This window comes from Sinohyriopsis cumingii, chromosome 18 (assembly GCF_028554795.1).
Source record: "Sinohyriopsis cumingii isolate HCF-2022 chromosome 18, ASM2855479v2, whole genome shotgun sequence".
Lineage (NCBI taxonomy): Eukaryota > Metazoa > Mollusca > Bivalvia > Unionida > Unionidae > Sinohyriopsis > Sinohyriopsis cumingii.
The window spans coordinates 1,994,117-2,016,807 of record NC_142978.1 but is presented as its reverse complement, the minus strand read 5'-3'; the positions used below and the strand labels follow the sequence as shown (position 1 = coordinate 2,016,807).

At 33.8% G+C, this 22,691-nt stretch overlaps 1 protein-coding gene across 2 annotated transcripts in view; it reads left to right on the top strand.

Moving 5' to 3' along the window:
* LOC149775961 (coiled-coil domain-containing protein 93-like) overlaps positions 1 to 22,691 on the top strand; it is a 79,124-nt gene that overhangs the window by 49,676 nt on the left and 6,757 nt on the right. For both annotated transcript variants that reach the window (XM_089940864.1, XM_089940863.1), the window contains 8 exons: positions 716 to 832; positions 4,691 to 4,753; positions 7,926 to 7,999; positions 12,372 to 12,528; positions 13,590 to 13,661; positions 16,613 to 16,721; positions 17,479 to 17,561; positions 18,250 to 18,287. In XM_089940864.1, the coding sequence (XP_089796990.1) occupies positions 716 to 832; positions 4,691 to 4,753; positions 7,926 to 7,999; positions 12,372 to 12,528; positions 13,590 to 13,661; positions 16,613 to 16,721; positions 17,479 to 17,561; positions 18,250 to 18,287 (713 nt within the window). The remainder of the gene's footprint in view (positions 1 to 715; positions 833 to 4,690; positions 4,754 to 7,925; positions 8,000 to 12,371; positions 12,529 to 13,589; positions 13,662 to 16,612; positions 16,722 to 17,478; positions 17,562 to 18,249; positions 18,288 to 22,691) is intronic.

Genomic DNA, 22,691 nt, shown 5'->3' with positions numbered 1-22,691 from the left:
AAATTTATGTCCAGGAAAATGTGGTTCAGAGTCACCAATAATATTCATCTGTTAATCCTTATGTTTAGTAATGTTTGATTCTTGTGAGCTAATTGTTGAAAAGAAAACTTTTTCAAGTGACGTGACATGTATGAATGTCATCAGATTATATTAGTAAGCAAAATATGAAAAATCTTGTGTTTGGTTTGAAAATAAGTCCTTTGTGCATGCAGCTTGTTTGGTTTTTTTTGCATTATGGTATTTTAGTTTGAATATGTAACAAAAATTATGTTACTGTTTTCTAACTTAAAGTGTTTACAAAGGCAGAAGTTGAGTTCAGATTTATCAGTAGCAAATTCATCAAATTTGAGTATAATCCTTATATTATGGATTCCAACAATAAAAAAAACATGAGGAATGCAACTGATTGAATCCCAGTGATGTTCAATTTATCCTTCCTAAACCACAAAACCAAATTTGACAGAAATCATCTTGATGTAATGGCAATTCAATTTATACAAAAACTGATGCTGATCTAATGACAGTTACTGTAAAATTAGAGAAACTTAAACAACTTTTTTCTTAACCAGTCAATAGAAATTTGTAGAAATTCGGACAGAATGCATCCTACAAACAAAGAGTTCTCTGCCAACTTCCATTGCCTTTGGTATTAGGTACATATTAGCAGGTGAATGATGTGAGATCTACTTGGGCCTCTTGTTACATCTCTTTCCAGCAATCTGAGATAGAGCAGATAGAGAAGAGTGAGAGGGTGGGTGGAGCCCAGCAACACAAGAGAATCACTGCAGCTCTTAGAAAGCAGATAGAGCAACAGCAAACCAAACTAGAGGAGGTCAGTATATTAACAAATGGCTGTAGCAGGACATGCATACATATGCACGCACACACATACTTACATACATACACACACACATACACACACGTACATATATGCAGACAGACACACACATACATACATACACACACACATACATACAGACACATACTTACATACATACACACACATACACACACGTACATATATGCAGACAGACACACACATACATACATACACACACATATATACAGACAAACACGTACATACATACATACACAAACACACATACATACATACACACACACACACACTCACTCACTTCCATCAGGAAACTGCTTTACACACGCCTGAAGACGAACCAACTTAGGAGGCTGTAACTGTCTCCTCATACTTATTTTCTGGACATTATGATCAGGTAATGTATTTCAAGACAATTCTTTAGAGTAAGAAATGTTACCTTATCATAACATGGGCACAACTTCCCATGCCTTCCCAACAGTGGCATTCCCAGAAGAACATGCACATCCACTATAGCAGTAAATGATGACAATTGACAGAGTTTGGCATCAAGACCACTTTAGCCCGACTTGCACCTTTTTAAGCAGATAACTTGTATACATTTCTGTTGCTGAAACGTCAGAATTGAAAGATGTGATTGGATGGGGCTGGATTTGCAAGATAGTAGATGTCCTCCTAATGCATTATGATTGGATAAGTGTTATGCATGCATTGGTAATATTACACTGCTCCTCGTACAATATTCAAAACAGAGACTTTCAGCTTTTGAATATGATTGAAGTGGTCTGTAGAAGTGCACAACAGTTTTTTATGACTCTTTGTTCTTAAACTAACAGAAATGAGTGAAACCAACAAGTTTAGTATAATTTAACAAAATAATTTATTTCCCTAGAATACAAAGAGAAAATTTAAAAGGAACTTACAGTATTGTTAATTATATCCCAAATTGTCCTAAAATTTCTAGCACAAATCCAAAAGTATAGAGTGTTCTGGATGAATTCCAATCTTGAACTGTGCTGATGTGCCACAAGGATATAATCCAGAAGGTCTTTGAATGAATTCACACTAATCAAAAAAATAGTGATTTAGGCCAAAAGGATTAATGAGCACTGTAATTCTGATGAGTAATTTAAATAAATCCTCTCAAATTACAACTGAACACAACTTAAAAACTGATTCCACTAGACAGATGTTAAAATAGGACTGAGTAATTATTTTGATCACAATCTTCATAAAAGAAACATAAGACACAATAAGATGACTAGGATGTAGGTCATGTTCCCATCAAATTCGTAAACAAGATCAGGTTTATATACTTAAATTTTAACAAACTACCTGACAAAGATTAGTGAAAAACCAATGTCCTGAACTCAAATCCAAATAAAAATGTTTACAAATGATCACTATCTTACCCCTTTATCTCATAGAGTGTATGGCTTTTGTAGGCATTTGATATACATGTACTAAAGTTACACAGTGCAGTGCGCTATAAATAGAACACCTGTTACTTATTTGACCCATACACGTAGGCCTTCCAGTTAACTGTTACAGCAGTGTAGTATGTGTTACGTTCAGCATCAATTTTACCCATTTTACATTTTTGGTACACATCTATTATGTATAGAAAGATTTAATAGTAAAATCTGATCTTTGTAGTTGTATAATTATATTTCACAGAAGAATTTTTTATGTTCTTTAAAATCTTGAGAGACCTCATTCACCATCAAACCATTGAAGCCATGTGACCAATGTAGCTGCCATTTCTCATACTCAAAAATTTAACAGTTCTTTGTCTACGTCACCTGACTTTGGTAAATTATAAAAACTCATTGATGCCTATATCAACATCAGAGCCTTTACCTATGTTATTGAAGCTTTAATAGCTGTGATTCTAATCATGTAATCTCCAGAAAGCACTGAATGAAATCTGTGGACTCCATTTTGGAGAGTGGAAAATCTGACCTAGTTACTTTAAATAGCAGATTATGACTAGAGCTTAAGCAGCGACCTTGTGATCTGATGTAATGGCCATTCACATCAATGAATGTAGTATCTAATAGTGGGATTTCCCCAAAGATGGCACCACCAGAACCAGCCCAAAATGGCTGATGTTTACAGTGGGTGTCCAAATGTACTTCCATGAGAATGGTGTAGAGGCATCGAAACTTGCTTCCATGCGAATCGGGTAGAGGTTCCAAAGGTGCTTCCATGAGAATGGGGCAGAGGCATCCAAAGGCACTTACATGAGATAAAGGATTAAACTGTAGTGTACAGTCATGGACAAAATGTTTATGTTGTTTACAAAATGACCCTTACAATCTACAACCATGGGCAAAAGTTAAACACACACACACACATATATGTATGTATGTATGTATGTATGTATGTATGTATGTATGTATGTATGTATAACAAGTGTTGAATTTGTTTGAATTGTATTGGGTTCCCCAGAAGACAGGATGTCAGCACATAACATATGGTATTTTGATGAGACGCCTGGGTCATGCCCAGGAGGCACACAGATCATAGCTTCAAAATTATTGAGACCTCACTTCATATATATATATATATATATATATATATATATATATATATATATATACACACACACACACACGATTAATGGACATGAGAAGACAACTTTTTAGAAGCATATCAGCCCCTTGGTCTATCAATACCTTCCTCCCCACTTCCAAAACATAGCCCAAGGAATTTAATTTAGAGGAGAGAAAACAGGAGTGCAGTGATATATGTTATAGAAGCACTGTCATGTTTTGTTCGTAGTAAAACTGTTTGGTTTAGTGAAACCATAGATGATTAACATAACTATTACCTTTGATACATTACCTTCAGACTTAATTTGTTTATTTATATAGCTTTTTTCACATATTTACAGTTGGCAATTTTGGTCAAAAAGAGGAATTTAATTTTGGCTAGTTTAATTTTAGTGATTGTGCATCTAGTAAGGCTAATAATATTTATGGATGTAAATTTGGTTAGATTTGGCTCTGTGATCACTAAATAACTAAAATTTCTGTACTGTTAAAAAAAACTCCCACTATCTGTCTGCACTGTTAACTCATTGTCCCCTGGAGATTCTTTCTATTTTAGCCTTGAAATGGGGCAGGGAAATTAATTTTCTGGACTGTTGGATTAATTCTGAATGCATTGAGACCCATCTTTTCTTACAGATTCTTATTTAGCCAGATGCTTAGATGTTTTTAATTGGCTATTTCAGTTGTACAAGTGTACATGGTTGAAAATGTGACATTTTCAAATTCGACCATGATTTTTATATCTTGATCCCTTTTTTCTCCAGATCTCCGATTTGCAGTAATACTGGTCTGCTTCAGATCTAAGGCCAGAAAATCTAAAATCCAGACTTCAGTTCCAACACCAGTAATTTTTAAATTGAATAAATAGGGTTTGAAAATTGTATTTTTCCCGACGTATTTCTTTTAATGCAGGTAGAAAGTCTACAATAATTTGTATCATGGTAGGACTGCATCTTTCTCCTTTTCTGTAATAGTGCCCACTTTGTTATATTATAAATGATGTTGACATTACAGTGCTCAGAGGTAAGGTACAACCTTATGACATATAAATGAGGTTGACATTACAGAGCTCAGAGGTAAGGTACAACCTTATGATATATAAATGAGGCACAAAGGGTTAATGAGCTTACAACTCCACTTTGCATTGCTAAAATCTCAACTGTCTGTATATATTTGGCTCTGTGCGATCCAGATTTAAATAATTGCCCTTCATTTTCAGTCAGATCTAGTTGATATCTGTGAAAGTCATTGCAGATGAAATAATGGAATGCCTTTAGGATACTTTTTTTAATTGTTTCAGATCAAGGTCAAACATGATGAACTTCACAAGACATACCTAGAGACACAGAAGAAACTAAAAGAGGTAAATACTGTTTGTGTGTTGTGTATATGAAACATTTATATACACATTAAAATAGATTTGTTATAAAGATAGTTTTACTTAAGATGTTGTAAATTTTATTTTTAAAAATGACTAATTTCAGTGTTTTGCACATCTTGACAGGCCATACATTGAAATGCTTCAAACAATTTCATAAATTTGACATGAAAATTATTTACAATTTCTTGTGCTGAACTAATTTGATGTTTTGTTTCATAAAGTACTGTAAAGTTCATTGGTATGAACTGCCTTATGTTTGAACATTATGACAATATTGTAAATGTACCACATTAGAGATTAAATGGTTTTATACAGTAATAATTGTTTGAATATTGTACATTTTCTTATTAAGTTGAAAAGGACTATTCAAGTAATTTTGTTATGATAAATACAGTTGGCAATAAAGCATTAGTGTTGTAGTATAGCTGATTTGGATATGACTGTGTACTTATTAGAATTTAAATATCCATATATTGGGTATGACTTTGTACTTATTAGAATTTAAATATTCATATATTAGGTATGACTGTGTACTTATTAGAATTTAAATATCCATATATTGGGTATGACTGTAATTAATAGAATTTCGATATCCATATATTGGATATGACTGTGTACTTATTAGAATTTAAATATCCATATATTGGATATGACTGTACTTATTAGAATTTAAATATCCATACTTAGGATATGACTGTGTAATTATTAGAATTTAAATATCCGTATATTTAGTTTCATTTATTATTCCCCACCCCCAACATACAAGGCAGGGTTCATACGGTACATTGAAAATTACTTGAATTTGGATTTATCCTTGAAAATTACTTCAAAATAGTTTTTACCTTGAAAAGTCATTGAAAATAAGCCTTGGTCCTTGAAAAATATGAAATTAATCGACAAATGAATGTACTAAAGTTTCTTTTCATACCATTATATCATATAATTGAAATAAAACTGTTTGATGTTGGGTGATTTACAACACATGACCAATCAGATATTTATAATTGCACATGGATCTGACTGTAGAGAGCATTAAAAAGTGCTTGAATCTTTTCGAATGATCATTCTTTTTCATCAGTTTATTTTCTGTGTCAGTGGTACATCTTTGTACTTCAAATCATGGTGAATCAGCTGTTCAAACTCTTGAAACAAAAGATGATGAAAAAATACACCAAAATGGTCACAATTTGTTCTTATTGTACATCCAAGCTTCTGTTTTTTGGCATGTGCTCTAAAATTTGGAAGTCTATTATTTACTTTTTCGGCATCGCGACTAAACATTGTGCATAAATTATGGCTGTACGCCTGTTAACACTAAGGCTGCTTTCTACTCAATATACTTACATCTACATGTAAATATACCTGTAAAATTTTGATGAGCAATCATGCCACAGCAGATATAAAAAAATTAGACGTGGTAAAACGTGGCATACTTTTGCAGTGGACGATTTTAAGATGCCGTGTGAATGCATCATATCATGCATGAGGATTGAGGACGCATCATGCATCTTGAGAAAATATCAGACAAATTATATGAAAAGGCAGAAGCTTCCGGAAAATCCCCTTTTTTACACAAACTAATGCATTGAAGAAAGAAACTGTACACGCAGTCAGGAATGGAAACTATCAAAAATGAAATTGTAGACCATTTTTAAAAAATTAGAACTTACAAAGTCTTCAGTTATAGTGTGATCATGTGTGCAAATTATAGTGTAGAATTTAAAGAAAAGATTGTGACTATTCTACTTTTTATCCTTCCATTTTATTTTGTTCTTCATACGATGATTTGTGAATCTTATAAAAGCAGACTCTGATCTCCATTTGTTGCGCTTGTAGTGTAGTTGGAGTTAAGAATTTAAAGAACTTTTGAACCTAGTGTACCTTATTAGCTATGTAATCTATGGAGGGGGAGTTGTTCTTCATATAAAGATCTGAATTCGTTTGTTTTTCTTAGAAATAAAGTGTTGTTGTTCTCCTAGGATTTGTTTTTTAAATTCTCTGTTGTAAAGTCTCAAGCCTGTTGCACAAATATTATTAAGCCCCTTGTCAGGAAATAACAACATTCTCACTAATCCTTTAAATGGCCATTGATAAATATACCTAAAGTGCACTGGACTTCGGGGTCCTTGAAAAAATTGGATAAAGTCCTTGAAAAGTCCTTGAATTTTGTCACACCAAAGGTGTATGAACCCTGCAAGGCGATATAGTTGTTACTGTGCCTGTCTCTTTAATCCGTCTGTCTGTCTGTTAATGAAGATTTTCATTTCCAGAGCATAACTCTCAGATCTTTGAGGTATCTCTAAAACTTTGATACTTGTGCCTTTTGATATTTAGAACTTTATGCATTCAGTATTTTTTGTTACCTTTGAAACAAAGTGTTGTGCAACTTGTGCATAACATAGGGTGCATAAGTAGTATATTAACTGGGAGTAATTAGTCACTGGATACTAATATAGCAGTCAGCTGATTTGATAAAGTTCATTGCCCAGGAATATCAGAGATGGTTTCTGTACTTATCAGTTAAAAAGTAGAAATGATCTCATCTGGAACTCCTGGAAAATTCTTTTTGGAGTGTCAGTCCTTTCAAGTTACTCTTGTTAGATTTAATTACCATGTAAATTTGCTTATAAGACAAGTCCAACTGCAAACTATGTAGACCCAGATCTGCCATCACATAATGCACCAGCAGATCTGGGTCTATGCAATTTGTTAGGAGTAATCGGTTGAACAAACAATATAGATCTTGATCTGCAGGCGCATTATGCGACAGCAGTTCAGGATCTTTGTTATTTGTAGTTTGACTCATTTGATAAGTGATTATATATTAATATCCCATTCAGAATCCAGTTCTAGTTTTCTATTTTCCCACAAACTTGAAGAAAACTGCAAACAACAAAGATGATGATCTGCATAATGCACATGCAGATCAGGGTCTATGTTGTTTTTTTCTACTGATTACTCCAACAAACTGCACAGACCAATATCCACCAGTGCATTATGCAACAGCAGATCTGGGTCTGTGCAGTTTACAGTTGGACTCGTCTTTTAAGCGAGTGTATATGGTATTTCTCCTTCATAAAATTGAAATTTGGAAAAATGCTGTCTTGTTTGTGGTTTTCCATATTTTTATTAATTATATTCTTTTCCACAATAGGCACAGGAAGTGAGTTCCCATCTTGATAAAGAGATGGAAGATTTGACACAGTCGGAAACATCAGAAAATCACGAGTAAGATTCATCTTATTTTTTAGGTTCAGGAATCTGTTTTATATATCATATCATCAGGTACTTTATATACATGCATATAGACCCATATCTGCTGTTTTATATATCATATCATCAGGTACTTTATATACATGCATATAGACCCATATCTGCTGTTTTATATATCATATCATCAGGTACTTTATATACATGCATATAGACCCATATCTGCTGTTTTATATATAATATCATCAGGTACTACATGCCTATAGACCCATATCTGCTGTTTTATATATAATATCATCAGGTACTACATGCCTATAGACCCATATCTGCTGTTTTATATATAATATCATCAGGTACTACATGCCTATAGACCCATATCTGCTGTTTTATATATAATATCATCAGGTACTTTATATACATGCCTATAGACCCATATCTGCTGTTTTATATATAATATCATCAGGTACTACATGCCTATAGACCCATATCTGCTGTTTTATATATAATATCATCAGGTACTTTATATACATGCCTATAGACCCATATCTGCTGTTTTATATATAATATCATCAGGTACTTTATATACATGCCTATAGACCCATATCTGCTGTTTTATATATAATATCATCAGGTACTTTATATACATGCCTATAGACCCGTATCTGCTGTTTTATATATAATATCATCAGGTACTTTATATACATGCCTATAGACCCATATCTGCTGTTTTATATATAATATCATCAGGTACTTTATATACATGCCTATAGACCCATATCTGCTGTTTTATATATAATATCATCAGGTACTTTATATACATGCCTATAGACCCATATCTGCTGTTGCAGTATCAAGGTCTATGTTTGTTTGTTCTACAGTTATTCCTAACAAAGTAAATAGACCCATATCTGCTGTTGCAGTATCAAGGTCTATGTTTGTTTGTTCCACGATTATTCCTAACAAAGTAAATAGACCCATGTCTGCTTACACATTATGTAATGTCAGATCTGGGTGTGTGCAATATGCAGTTTGATCCAACTTAAAAGCTAGTATACTTAAAATTAATTTAATTTTAAAAAAATTGAAAAACTTTATTTTTCTACAACTTGTGATATTTGGTCAGAGTACTATTAAATATAAAATAAAATCTTATTCAGGATTAGTTGAATTTTTATGTAAAAGAATGCATTCTTTTTAATATGAATGTGTTAGCTCAATTTTTCATTCAATAAAGGTTATATTCTGCAATTATTAAATAACTTCTGAAAGATTGACATGTTTACGGTGAAACTGTTTCCATTTGAATCATGCAGAAAATGTTTGCATACCTCTATGCTGTTTTCATATATTGAGGCAGAAATTTCTTTACATGTTTTATTATGAAAACATTACATTGCCTAAAACAGACATCTAATAGCTGCTCAATTGAAAAATGAATGTGAACTTGTCCAATGTTCACTAAGCTTTGGAGTAATTAAATATGGGAAAATGGATTTTGTCATAGTAGACAAAACTAACTACTAAAAATGCAACATGTGACTTATAAAATGTAAAAAATATAAAAATTTCAAACAAATTTAGTATTTTTCTCCAATTATTTTACCTCTGTTGTCTGGGAAGTGAAAGTGACCATGATAAGCAAGCCATCCTTTGAGAGTAGCACATTTGATGTATGGTCATGCTATCTACTCTCTAATCGAAATCAATCATACAAAAACAAAAGCGAAGGGAATTAAAAGTTATTTTAATAATATCTCAGATACTGTATTTACCTATATATATGTTGGGAAACCGTATTTGTTGGGACACCATAAATAAATTTTTAAAGTAATTTTTTGGGCACTGTATGTTCTGGGATATTTTGGGTTTTTTAGTCATAAGTTGTAGGACACCAATTAAATCATTTGAAAGTTACGTGTCAAAAAAATGCACTAAGAATTAAATTTTATGTTAACAAAAAATATTAATCTGTGTGCTTGAGATAAACTCTTTAATCCACTGCAACATCCTTTCATCAACCCCATCCTTCTCCTGCACATGTATGATCCATCTTTTCGGTGCATGGATATTTTTTTAGTTCCCTCATGCCATGAAAAATGTCATTGGAGGCAACACATCTCTTGCTGCAGAGAGTGCAAGGACTAAAGTTAGATTTTTGTCTTCGCCAGCCATGTAATTTCTCACACATTTAACCCCCTTCTTATCAACAGTCTGTCCAGGAATGAGACCAAAGTACACTTGAGTTTCATCCCTGTTAATGATCATATTGTAGGCAAAATCATTTCTTCTGACCTTCACAAATTCATCTAATGATATTGTTTTTTCCTCAGAATATTCTGAGAGATGCTGGTTCATCAATGTTTGTCCACCAAGCACTAGATTGTATCATTTTAAAAACTGTTCATTTGTTTCAATATAATTTTCCAAATTCCCATGAATAAAGTAAAAAGGAACCAAATCTGGCCCCACTGTGTCGGCCAACTTTGTATAAAAAGTAAATCGGCCTACTTCAAGAATCCAAAGTCACCTCGCTTTGTAATAAAATAACATTTGTATTTGATATCCTGCCAGTAAGTTCAGACAGTGAGTTTATTGCTTGCTACTTGGTTGTTTATTCAGCACCCAGACTTCTGTTTGTTTGCCATCTGTAACACTTGATACAAAGAGGCATTGATGTTTGAGAGGGAAATAGTATACACAACATTAACTTGCTTTAGCCCAGTCAAACAAAAAGATTTTTGTTTGCACTCAAAGTATTTTCCATTATTGAGTTTAATTAGCAAGATATTGTCATATTGTTATCCTGGAAATAATACACTTTTGGTTATTTTGCATCTCACATGGTGTCATGCACAAATGGCAGGTGCCTTCATACAGTGGGTTGATCTTGATCTCATTTGTAATTCAGTCTGATCAAATCTTTGAGGACAACCAGGCATGATTTGTTTGTAATTCAGTCTGATCAAATCTTTGAGGACAACCAGGCATGATTTGTTTCTCTATTATTCATGTCAGTGACCAAAATGTCATGTTAGCTGACAAACGTGATACACACTACAGATGCATACACTAGATATATGGAGGTTGTGAATATATTTTTGCCTTTAATAAGTTGCTCATGAAGAACAAAAGTGAATAAATGATAATAGTACAAGGTTAGTTTCTTTCATTTTATTATCAAATAAGCATTTTATTTATCTATTTTATTGAAGCATGCTTTTGGGATATATGCACAAATTAAATGCAATTTATTTGATTTCCTAAGTCTTGGAACATATGATATAGGTGAAAAATAATTTCATTATAAGTTCTGGGACAGGAAAAAAATGATTTTATAATATCCCAATATATATGCAGACATGACTTTTCTCCATATTGAAGCTCAGAATGCATCTGGAAAAGGTGCAATTAATTACTATAAGAAGAAAGATTTCTTGCATGAGAGAAGAGAATTAGAATATGCATCTGCATGTTGCCAATACAAGCACTAGCTTGAAAAAAAAAGGCTCTTGTTGAAAAGGAAAAGAAACAATTGCACATTGAGCCAAAAAAGACAGTGGTGACAAAAATGAAAGCTAAAGAAATCTTTGCCAAAGCCGCAAAAAGAGCTTGACTGGTATATCAACAGGTTGTGTCCATTGGAGAAAAGGACAAGTGAATGTATGGGATTATTTGTATATAGTTGATGTACTTGGGTCTTTATTTACAGATTTGTTATGAAAAGAGAGAAGTATAATATATTTGCTGCAAAAATTGACAAATTATTGTGACTTAATTGTGATGTGAACACTGACATGCACATGAAATTACTTCAGCATCAATAGTATTGGAGAACAAATTCATGTGACAATAAATATTGTGAAATTATTCAAATCAAGTTTGGTAAGTTTATTAGTTTTTCAAATGATTATTTTGTTTAATATTATGATCATAAGTTGCACCAGGAGCAGTATTTTATGATTGTAAAATGCATTTTTGAACCCCCAGATCAGGGGCACTGCCCCTCGAGACCCCATTGGGGAGGACAACCAAACCCCCCGTAAACTTTTTTCAGCTTTTTACGGAAGACCAAAATCATGTCTGTATATGGCACATACAAGCTCCTTTAACCATAACAAGGGTAACTGGTGAGGAAATCCTGAGAAATTCTTTTTCTTTTAAAATCAACACTGTGCAAAGAAGTAAACTGAAGAGTTGAACCACAAGAAATCCCTTTTAATTGCTAATGCCAAGACTCAAAATCTAGATAATAAGACAAGTACATTTTTCCATATACAGGATGACTGTAAATTGCATTGTTGTCATGTGTATGATCCTTCATTACTTAATTTATAATTTTGATTTTAAAAGCTCACGTGTTTTATTCATGTTAGTTTCTCTCAATTTTCAGAATCTTACAAACACTGAAGTCCCTGGTTGCCATGAATGAAAACCTTAAGAAACAAGAACAGGAGTTCAAGGCCCACTGTAAGGAAGAAATGAACAGACTAAAGGAAAATATAGAGAAACTCAAGGCTGAAACAGATACTGAAGTTTCCGAGGACAAAGTAAAGAATAGTTTGCTTCAAGTCACCAGCCTCCAATGTGCAAATAATAAGATATGGTCAGGGTATTAACATCCTGCACCTCTGTTCATATATGTTTAAACAATAAGCAATAAGTCAACAAGCTTATTGTTTTCTTGTGAATTGACTAATTTGTGTGATGTACCAAATTTGTTGCATTTTGTTGTTCCTACATATCACATTTAAAACCAAACACACATTTATCAATTTGTAGAAACCCACTCCAGCAATTATCCTTATGTTGAAATGATAGGACTTCTACCCAATTCCAGCAATTATCCTTGTGTGGAAACAATAGGACTCCTACCACATTTGAGCAATTATCCTTGTGTAGAAAATTCTAGCAATTATCCTTGTGTAGAAACAATAGGACTCTTACCCCTTTCCAGCAATTATCCTTGTGTAGAAACAGTAGGACTCCTACCCCATTGCAGCAGTTATCGTTATGTCCTTATGTAGAAACAGTAGGACTCAACCCCATGCCATAAATTTAAGAATTGATGAAATATTTGGTAACAAACTATCAACAAATAACTAAATTCACACTATTTTCAAATGAAAACCTTCAGATTAATACTGTTTTAGAAAACATTTATTATATAAATGGAATGTTGCTTCCCAGATCTGTAATTTTCATGTATGATTATTTGGGTGAGAATGTGTGAGACAAAGTTTCAGAAGCTTTGATCATAACGCAAATTTTCTATCACAGTTATATGTTGCCACTTAACATTATATACCATATAGACATGCTTATAAGTCAATTCCAACTACAAACAGCAAAAACCTTGATCTGCTGTTGCATTATGTACCAGCAGATCAAGTTATGTGTTATTTGTTGCACTGATTGCCACTTAAAAACTGCATAGACCAGATCTGCCAGTGCATTATTTATGTAATGTCCGATATGGGTCTTTGCCGTTTTCAGTTGGACTCGACTTGTGAGTATATTGAGTAATCCATGAATTTGTATGACTCCTAAGAGTTGACTTGAAATTAAGGACAGCATGTTTCTAATAATTTTACCTTTCATGTATTTTCAGGAGCGAGCTGGTTTAATTGACAAGCAGTATTCTTCAGACAAAGAAAAACTACATAAGATACGACTTCTGCTGGTAAATTTGTCTTCAATTTACATTTTTTTTTAAAATCGTTCTTTAAACTACATAGACAATGTTTTTTATTGGAAGCACAAAATCCAACTGCTTAAAGAGCTAATTAGCTACAAGTCCATGAAGCTATTTTCAGTGTAATCTTCTCATCATCTCACTTATCTGCAGCCAATGTAATGCTCCATAAACTTAGTAAAGTATTTGATGCTGTTTGCCAGTGTAATCCTTCTTGATCCTTCCATGTTCTCTCTAAACTGTCTGCAGCTATATACTAATGTAATTCTTCCTCATTCTCTGAAAGCCTCATTGCACCATCAAAACCAAAGAACCATCTGATCTCAGCTGTTGATAGTTTGGGTCCACTGAAAAGGCATGCAGCTTGCTTATCCAGCATGCTGAAGCTAGAGTAATCCAGAGAAATTTTTATGATAGCAGCTTCAAGGAGGTGCTGGTTAGGGCTCAAACTGATTAGAAATGACCCATTTCAACACACACAACAATTCCACTTGGGAAACAGGTTGAGACATTTTGGCTTATTAAATCTGCCCTACTGGACCGCTCCGGTGGCCTAGTGGTTAGAGCGTCTGCCTCGGATGCAGGAGGTTGTGGGGTTGATCCCCGGCTGAGTCATACCAAAGACCTTCAAAAATGGTACTAACAGCTGCCTCGCTTGGCACTCAGCATTAAGAGGTTAGTGTTAGGACTGGTCAGCCTGGTGTCAGGATAATGTGACTGGGTGGGGCATCATGCTACATGTCTGCGGCATGATGCCCCAGTGCTAGACATCACTATAAACTGTTACACTGCAGACATCGTAGCGATGTGACTGAAAAATTGTTAAATCTAAGTTCAAAATCCAAATCACACACACTCACTTCTGCCCTACTGTGATGTGTGAATGTTGAGGATATTCCAGCTTGTGAGATTTTCTCCACGACAGAGGCCTTCAAATCTTTTTGTTGCAAGACTCTCTTGATAAGAGCCAGGCAGGAAGGTTGTTGTTGTTGTTGTTGTTGTGGGGTTTAACGCCATTTTTCAGCACACGATAGGCTATATATGGCGGCCAGTATTAATGGTGGAGGAAGAACCCGGGAAAACCCCAGAAAGAACCACCGACCCACAAGAAGCTACTGGCATGCTTTCTCACATACCTACATTGGCTGAATCTGAGACTCGAACCGGCGCAGACAGAGGTGAGATGGCAGTGATCCGTAACGGAGAACGCTTTAGACCACTCGGCCAGCCAGGCAGGAAGGAAAAGCCTGTCTGGGCATGGATGAAATACCTACAACCATGGCTGTTTTTGCAGGTTGTGTTTTAAGGAATTTTCCTGGGAATGTCTCACTAGAATGAGCAGATTGTTCATCCACTTGAGAGGAGGCTATCAGAATAACTTTGCATTTGTAGCTGCTCAATTTTTGGATTATTTTGGCACCAAGAGAGAGGCATAGTTTTCATTTACCTTAAATGATCTGCATTTTACACATTTGATCAACATGATCTGTCAGTTTTCTGAAAGAAAGGAACAACAAAATAGTGCAGGGAAATAAGAAAGTGTCAGACACCTGCCCAGATAACAGATAATCAGCACCTGTAATGAAATAAGTGAACAAGTATCAGGTGTGTGTAAAAACAACCAGACCTGGACATCAGCAACACAGTGTTGGAGCACAGGTTCAGAAAAAGCAAATAATTCACATAAATATCAGCAATTGAACGAAATAATGATTGTTGCATGTAGTAAATACCTTGACAATTATTCCTCTGTTGGTTTGTTAATGGATGCTCAATAATCAAAAAGATTAACTTAGATTCTATGAGATTATGATGTATCAAGCAAAAGCTTAAAATTGGTAATCTACTGTAGCCACCTAGCTGTTTTAACACTTTTAGAATCTGTGGATTAGGTTGCCTACAGAGATAAACAAATGCACCAAATTTTTGTGAGCCTATTGAAAAAAGTGTTTGTTAAAAACGTATTTAGATCTCTATACATCTGTTTAAAGTTTAAAATAGATATATTTCCTGCATATCACAGAGACTTGCCATCAGAATTAAAGATAGTGTTCCGATTGATATAAATTCTTCCAAATATGAAATGAGTTTACAGATCAATGTCACATCTGAGACATGAAGTCAAAGAAATGATTGTTTGAATTATGCATGGCAATGGACCATTCATCTTTCATGTTTCAACTTACTTTATAACTTTTTATTTCTTTATTTTGATCAACATAAATAGGTTAAAACCTTCATTCACAAAGAGGACTATGTTGTTTGTGAATTTTTATAATAGACATCAAACTTAAGTCCTTTAAAACTGTTGATTTACTTATGTCTTTATATGCTTGATGGCAAACCGAAACTTGCTCTGTTATTTGTCAAGTCCATCAGATAAAGGAAAAATGTGACTTTCTGCATCCATGTATAAGTTGCTAGCCAATCCCTCAACTATTAGTGTTCATATGCAGTTGATTATTTTATGAGCTACAGAACCATTTTGTGTGTGACCAAATATTAAATTCTGCATTAAAATGCAGAAAGGTTACTGACTGACTAAAACGTATGGACAAAAAGTTAGCATATAAAGAAGCCTACTTATGGTTAAATTGTATGCATTAGTAGGAATGAACTTAAAAACTATTTTCATTTTATTGCTTTTGTCACAGAGGTACTACCATTTGTAAATGGGCAGATCTCTTCTGGGCCTAGTATTGATAAATTACGCTAACAAAGAAGTTTTCTCAAAAATAAGTCACACATTGTTTTAGATCATAAGAATGTAATAACATCTTCCCGTAAAATGTAGTTATTTTCAAAACAATATATGGGAATTTCATCTGAAGCCTGTGTATTGCTTCTGTAAAACACTATTAAGATAACAGTTGACTTGTTTGTAAAAATCATTTTAGAGGCTGAAAAACAACGTTGGATTATTATTTTCTGATTGACAGGCTAGGAAGAATCGAGAGATTGCAGTTCTTCAGAGAAAGATTGATGATATTCCATCTAGGGCTGAACTCAGCCAATACCAGAGGAGATTCATAGAGCTGTACAACCAAGGTAGACAATCTTCAATTTTATGTTTCAAGATCCAGATTTGTAAAAGAAGAAATCTGAATTCATTTATTTTAGTTTTAGCTTGTGAACACTCTGGAGACCACATTTCTAATCAGGTCTTGAATCACTTGTATTATCACGACCTGAGAGGAGTCAAATTATGAGCAAAATCCACACATGGTCATGTGACCAGTGCCTTAACTATTGACTTGCCACAGCTTCCTTGTGTTATTACATAGGGGTGGCCTCAGAGGATAAGGACAGACCCATTAATCCATACTGACTGACTTAACTCCCCTTATAATGGCAAGTAAATGTATGTACTTTAAGGGTGGTGCTTTGAACAGTTTCTAAGTTATAAATTAGGGCATAGTCCCTGGGGCAAGGAGAGATTGAGAGGAGAATGCTGGTTGTATAATTCATCCTTTAGGAAAGAAGATCAATGACACCAATATTAATGGACAATGTGCTCCAAGTTTTTCTTTACCCTCTATACGTTTAATATGTGTTTGAATTTGTTTTCACAGGCTGCGATGTCAACTACACAGATGATCAATATCAACACGCTTAAGTCTCTTGTTTTTATTTCAAACCTGCAGATGGAGAAGCTTTTATGCTTCCCTTTAGAGATTAAAATACTTTCAGACCTACAGACATAATGTTAATAAACTTTGTGGTAATTTTGTATGTTCCATTTATGTCAGGAATTCATTACAGTTTGTTTTTCTCACTTTATCATGTTTATTTTACACTACTACAGTGGCCAGTACTCATAAGGAAACAAAGCAGTTTTTCACAATGTACAACACACTGGATGACACCAAGCTCTACTTGAACAAAGAGGTAAAAGTGAACCAATGTTGTTTTATCTTACCACACCGTCCAAGAATTATGTAACATTGTATTGTTTACACTTAGGATTAGTTGTGAAAATGCGTAAGAGAGAATTTTTAATTTATAGATATAACGGTTTAATATAAAAACCTCAATGCAGTCAGACAGTAGGAAATGTTGATAATTTTGTATAGTTTTACTTCTCTTATGATAACCTGATGACCAAAAACACCGCTGTATACTGTCAACAGTTTTTACATTGCACAATTTGCAGGCTTTGTACATTTTGAAAACATATTGTTATTTATAGCACATATTGTTATTTATAGCACATATGTTGTGTATCACAGCTGATGTAGTTGTCTCTTTCACTGGTATTTTAAAGTTTTTTAATTGCAGTAAATTGTAATAATACCATATGTACTCACTTATAAATTGAGACCAACCGCAAACTAGATCAACCCAGATTTGCCATTACATTATGCACCAGCAGATCTGGGTTTGAGCAGTTTGTTAGGAGTAACCAGTACAGCAAACAACATAGACTCTGATCAGCAGGTGCATTATGCTACGGCACATCAGGATCTTTGTTTACAGTTTGACCCGACCTAAAAACGAGTATATGTGGTAATACCATTCCTTTTTGTTTGCTTTTGAGTGGAAACTATTTATTTCAAACAATTATGTTATCTTTCAGGTTAATTTGCTGAATTCAATATATGACAATTTTACAAAGTAAGTATGCAGAATTTCAGTTTGTCACAGTATGGTACATGTTTGCTCTTTCAGTCATCAGTGTCTTTTTTCTGAATTCCTCAGCAATAGCCAATTAGATTGGTATGTTTTACTTGGGAGGAAGACTGAGGCACAGGTTGATATGCCATTACATTTGTTTTGAAATAGAAAATTTGTTTTAATGAGATAGATTCAGTAAATAGATGAATGTTCTGCATACATTTTTTGGGATGTACCATATTTGTACCAGTGTACATGCATTTTCAGCATTCACTAAATCACTAATAGAGAGAATGGAATTGAACTCAATTTCATGAAGAGTTTACTCATTTGAGACTTAATTCATTTTTGATTTTTGATAGTGTAAATTCCTCTTCCAGTTTGTATACAGTGGTGGAGCACTGTTAAGATATTCCTCCAGCATTAGCAATGTTGACTGAATAAGTTCAGTGGTTACACCTCTCATGAGGCCCCTCTCATCAGGCCCCTCTCAAGAAAATCGAGTCCCCAATCAAGTTTCACTAAAATTATCAACATTTCTTTGGGAAATTTAGATTTTGCATTATTTTGCTTTGGATATTTCTGACAATATTAGGATTTGTGTCTGAGGTAGACACAATATATATGATATAATACAACTGTTTTCGTTATACAATATTTCAGCAGGGAGTAATTTTATTTTGAATAACAGGGAAATCATTTGTTTTTCTCAGAGACAAAACAAGACTAATTTCAAGAAAATGAAGGATATTTAAGATTGTCTTTTGATTAAAAATGCCTTCTTAGTATTCAGTCAAAGCAATAAAATTTATATTTTAAAATCTCAATTTGAAACAAAAAAGGACCCCAATTAGAGAGCTCTTTGTTGTACATGATAGTGGTAAAGTTTTAGATAATCTCTCTGAAGCCATTTTTAAATTACAGAAGGGGTAACTTCATAGGGTTAACTAAGTTTAAATACAGGTATGATGCAAGTCAAATATGTTTTGTTCTACCATATATACTCATGTATAAGCCTGTTCGTGTATAAGCCTACCCGCAAACTGAACAGGTATAAACACTAAAAAGTGCATGACCCATGTATAAGCCGACCTACAATTCTGAGGCATCTCAAGATGCACAAGGTAAGTTCTAAATGTATTTATTTAGGCAAAGATATATTTAAAAAAATTACATGTATACTTATCTCGAGGTTGGAGTACATGATTATTAAAAAGAAATGGTATAAGCTTTTTTGAAAAGTAATTTAATTTTCTGTTTTCTTATTGTTTCTGCCTAATTTAGATTTGTGCATAATTTGATCGAACGATGACAAGAATTTAGCAATCACGAGTTGCAGTAATACTACCTCTCCCTTTTGACTTAATTATTGTTTGTTTATGCATTATTGCATTGGACATTTTATATCAATGCACCGGTAATTATGATTTTAATTTGCTTTGATATTGTAAATACCTAACTCATTAAAATGTAATCCCAGTATGACAACACAACAAACAGACAATATGGTTCAATGCTAATACTGTAAGAGCTGAGTTTTAGTTTGCTTTGATGTAAGCAATCTTACACCATACCTATCAACTTTCATGCCAGGAGGGAGAAAAAAAACTCCCGATTTTTGGGGTTGCTCCATGCCTACCTCCTGATTTCATAATATCTTCCAATTTTAGCAGAGAACTCCCAATTATTACATTATGTCTTCGATTTTCATTTCTTCTAAACAAGAAAAGTCCTACATGTTCAGTTGTATCACCTGTGAATTATTGTTGTGACGAAATAATTACTTTACTATAAAGAATTTGCGTCTATACTAAATAAAACATTAAGTTTCAAAGTTATTCCCGTAAATTAATGATTTTTTTTACCTCTACAATGATACAAAAATAAAAAATAAACCAGGACAAAAAAGTAAACCACAACAATAAAATTGTCCACAATTAATTTCAATCCCAAGGATGATCGCTACGAATGCTGTAACTCCATCTACTATAGCGTCATTCTCACGAAAGAAACTTACACAAGTGAACACCTGGCATTTCCATACCATATATACCAATGCTAATTACCATCGTTAAATTAAAAGAAGGAATGAAAATATATACCATGCAGCAAATGTGTCCTCAAAAAACTAATTCAGAATACATGTTTTAAAATAATACTAAATGCTTTACAAGTTGACAATAAGGTCGGATATACAAAGAGGGGAAAATAGTTGCCACATGTACGGTACCATGAGGCTGGCTAATTTGGTACCTTTAGTTCAACAAAATTGGGAATCCTTTATTTGCCAATCAATTGCTAGTGCTTGCATAACACACAATAGTGTAGAACATGGTTTCTTTGAATTACATATGAGGGCCAATCGTTTTCACAGAATAGTTGCATGGATACAGATTAAGTCATGCTGGCTTTCTTGCTTGTTTATTTACAACTAATCTTTAGCTATTGTGCAGTTTGACCACAGCTGACTAGAATATGAAAATAGGACATGTCCTGGGGGGAAAATAGGGCAAATCACAGGGAGAAACGGCGAGAATTTTTTCGAATTTCACGCATATTGGAGCAGGAAGATTGATCAATATTTAACGAAAACAAGGCTTTAAAAATGCCACCAAAAAACCTCCCGACTTTAGGTCCCAATATCTATTTTTTTTATTCAGCCTCCCTACTTGGCTTTTGAAAAGTTCATAGGTATGCCTTTGACCCCATTTTACAAAACTACGGTAATTGTGCTAACATTAAGGAATAAAAGGCAATTACACATCAATGTACTTATATAGTTACTGGTCAAAATTCCCACTTTACAAGCCAGTTTCAGGGTTTTATTGATTAACTGACCTGTACTTCTGTTGCAAAACAAAAGAAATTCACCAACTATTGACATAGGAGACACCGAAACATCAAGCTTTCCATTGTGTGGAAGGTTATGATATTAAGCTGAAACACAAAACTAAAATTGATTGATATTGATCTTAGTTGAACTATATTAGAATTTTAGCCTTTATTATTACCACTCTTCGTGAACATGTAAATTATGATGGTTATGTGCCTTGTACAATTAAACGTGCGTACCTTTTTAAAAATATGACCTCAATTTGTAGGATCGCTTATATCATTGAAAACAAGTAACTTGTGAGCACATGATTCAACGTAAATGAAACAGCTATTAAGGACTAGCTGAAATGTTATCTGGAGGAATACAATTTGGTTGAAACAATGAATAAAGCAAAATCTGCATTTAATATGTTTGGGGAATAAGTAAGGATTTAAGTGATGCTATGCATGCTTTGCACTGTGTAAGTACTGTACATTATAGTTCAGCATGGTCTCCCTGATAAACTCAACTGGCCCGTGAATTATGAAGTCTGTATTTATCTTTATTTAACTTCATGTTGGAGAAATCAGAAAATATGCATATGCAGAATAATAACAAAATCAATCATAGTACTTTATGACAGTTTAATAATTGTCAGGTCACTGAAAGTTACTTTTTTTTACATGCCTATGTCTTAGGACACAGAAAAAATTATTGTTTTGTCTGTCAAGTTTAGACATTGGCCCACGGATGAGCAGACCCCCCCCCCCCCGCTTCTTCCAGGCCTTTATTTTTCCCTATATTATTTGGCTTATACACAAGTATATACAGCAGTTATTGGGATTGTAGTCATTGGGGATTTAGTTATGAGGATTGTAGTCATTGGGGATTTAGTTATTAGGATTGTAGTCATTGGGGATTTAGTTATGAGGATTGTAGCCATTGGGAATTTAGTTATTAGGATTGTAGTCATTGGGGATTTAGTTATGAGGATTGTAGTCATTGGGGATTTAGTTATTAGGATTGTAGTCATTGGGGATTTAGTTATTAGGATTGTAGCCATTGGGAATTTAGTTATTAGGATTTTAGTCATTGGGGATTTAGTTATGAGGATTGTAGCCATTGGGGATTAAGTTATGAGGATTGTAGCCATTGGGAATTTAGTTATTAGGATTGTAGTCATTGGGGATTTAGTTATTAGGATTGTAGTCATTGGGGATTTAGTTATGAGGATTGTAGTCATTGGGGATTTAGTTATGAGGATTGTAGTCATTGGGGATTTAGTTATGAGGATTGTAGTCATTGGGAATTTAGTTATGAGGATTGTAGTCATTGGGGATTTAGTTATGAGGATTGTAGTCATTGGGGATTTAGTTATGAGGATTGTAGTCATTGGGGATTTAGTTATGAGGATTGTAGTCATTGGGAATTTAGTTATTACGATTGTAGTCATGGGATTGTAGTCATTGAGATTATATTCATTGGCAATGTAGTTATAGGATTCTAGTTATTGGGATCATCATCATTGGGAATTTATTTAGGATTGTAGTCATGGGATTCTAGTTATTGGGACTGTAATCATTAGGAAT